Raw genomic sequence first — 2,061 nt, 5'->3', positions numbered from 1 at the left:
GTATGTGACTTCTTGGCTCATTGTTGGAAGTCTCCTTGTCAATTCGTTGGTAACACCTGGCGATTGTTTAAGGTGTTTGACCTGTTGAATGCGAGAGGGGAATACGACATAGGGGTATCCGACATAGTTGAGCATTATGTTGTGAGGCAATCTGGTAATTTAAACTTTAGTTTGCAAACGATGACGACGCGTTCTGCTGTGATCGACAGGTGGTAAGCAATGAGGCTTGGACAAAGATGCCGTTCCTGCTAGTTGGCAACTACTGTGCTAACAGATGTATGTTGCAAACTAGGATTTGTAACATATCCGGTGGGTAGGAATATTTTTCTTTTGTCGCTTTACTTAACGATTGACGGTTATTCTAACATGCCCATGTTTTTGCTCTGTCTGTAGATTTTTCTGTGAAGACACGAACTGATCATGGGGAGATAGAGAGGTTCGCGCGGCTGACTCGAGCAGAAAAACAAGCGAAGTTACCTGAGGTTGCTCATTTCTTTGTGGAAAGGGGTGGGCCTGCGATCCGGGAAAAAAGAAAAGCTTAAAAAAATCGAGCTCGAGGTCAGACAAGGTGAGAGGTGATGGAGACGCGTACGAGTGACTTGGTAACGCGGGAAGATAGGAATCGGGCTCGTGGCGGCGCGAGACGACCCGCTGGAGGTGGTGCCGCAGGGGTTGGTGGGTCAAGCTCCCGACCTGAAGGGGGGTCGATCGATGCTCCTGTAGAGTTGGAGACGGTGGTCTTCAACCCTCGTGCAAGGAGCAGGTCGGAGAAGGATGACGTGACGCCTCTGAGCAAGACGTTGCCAGAGTTGCGAAAGTAGCGCGGCACACTCTTGGGGAGAGCTCCAGCTCAGGGGGCGGTTCTGATGGTGGTCCGGCTGGTGTTACGGTTGCTCACCGGAGTTGGGCACGACCGGAGTAGGTCATGGACTTGGCCACTTTTGGGGCAGGGTCTAGTCCGTCTCAACTGGGGCGTGAACCCAGTCCGCTGGCGAAAGCGAAGGCTCCCCGCAAAGCGAGTGGAAAAGCTGTTATGGTTGCTGATGACTTAGAGTCACAGTTTGTGTATTTGGATGACAATGGGGCGCAACGAACTGTGAAGCGAAGTGATTGTAGCTTCAGGTCGAGTAAGGTATCAGCCTGTCTGCTAGAACAGATAGCTCTGGACGGCAACCGTAAGGAGCTGGATGAGAGAGGGCTGGCTGATAACCTGAAGAGAATGGAAGTCGCGCAATGTCTGGTACGTGGGTTTGTCGTCTTTTGATGTATCTGTTCACCTATGCATGCTGTTGTGACTTGGTTATTAACATATGTGTGTAATTGCAGCTGGTAAGTGGGTTTCAGAAGTTGAAGGAGATTGCTCAGTTCGCGGAGGCAGATAGAGAAGCTGTGGTGAAGCTGTCCGACGAGCTGAAAAATGTTCAGGAGGCCGCGAAGATGGAGCGTGAGGAACTGGAAGACCTGAAGAAAGCACATCAAGCTCTGAGTCTGGCCAAGATACTGAAAGATACCGAAGCAGAAGAGATGAGGCAAAAACTACAGGGAGCATAAGAGAATGTTCTGGCAGCGATTGTGGAAATTGGTAGGCTGAACGAGTATGCCTTACACTGCAAGAAGGTTGCTCAGGATGCTACAAAGGCTTATGACGTTCTGGATGCTGACTTTGTTGAGCTAGAAGCGAACTATAACGCTTTGAAGGAGGAACATGCACGCCAGACGCCTTGCCCCCAGCGGGAACAGTCGCGAGGAGATGTCGGTAGTGTGCTCGCTTCTTCGGTGTGATCGTTCGAGAATTCGTGACGCCCGAAAAATGAAGTTGTTCGTCGTCGATGTGCTTATGAGTTTGGATTTAGATGGAGTGTCTATTGTGGTTGACGGGAGGGATGCTGAGATTGATGAGTCACTCGCACCTGGAGAGTTAACTGTTGTGCCTAGAGATGGCGAGTTGTAAGTTTGTTTTGTTATGCTGCCAGCTTATAAGCTGTGATACAATAGAGCTGGTTTCCTGGGGTAACCTGGGCAGTTCGCCTTTCTTGCGTTTATCTATTATTACTCTGAACG

The 2,061-nt window shown here is 49.9% G+C and overlaps 1 protein-coding gene across 1 annotated transcript; it reads left to right on the top strand.

Moving 5' to 3' along the window:
- The first annotated feature begins 925 nt into the window (after positions 1 to 925).
- Positions 926 to 1,652, top strand: LOC147493222 (uncharacterized). The gene is made up of 2 exons (XM_086567788.1): positions 926 to 1,240; positions 1,327 to 1,652. Exons 1-2 carry the CDS (start codon positions 926 to 928, stop codon positions 1,549 to 1,551), a joined length of 540 nt encoding a protein of 179 aa, XP_086423914.1. The 3' UTR covers positions 1,552 to 1,652.
- Positions 1,653 to 2,061: the final 409 nt, after the last annotated feature.

Source organism: Coptis chinensis, chromosome 6 (assembly GCF_015680905.1).
Source record: "Coptis chinensis isolate HL-2020 chromosome 6, ASM1568090v1, whole genome shotgun sequence".
Taxonomy (NCBI): Eukaryota; Viridiplantae; Streptophyta; class Magnoliopsida; order Ranunculales; family Ranunculaceae; genus Coptis; species Coptis chinensis.
This window is presented reverse-complemented; position numbering and strand designations above follow the sequence as displayed.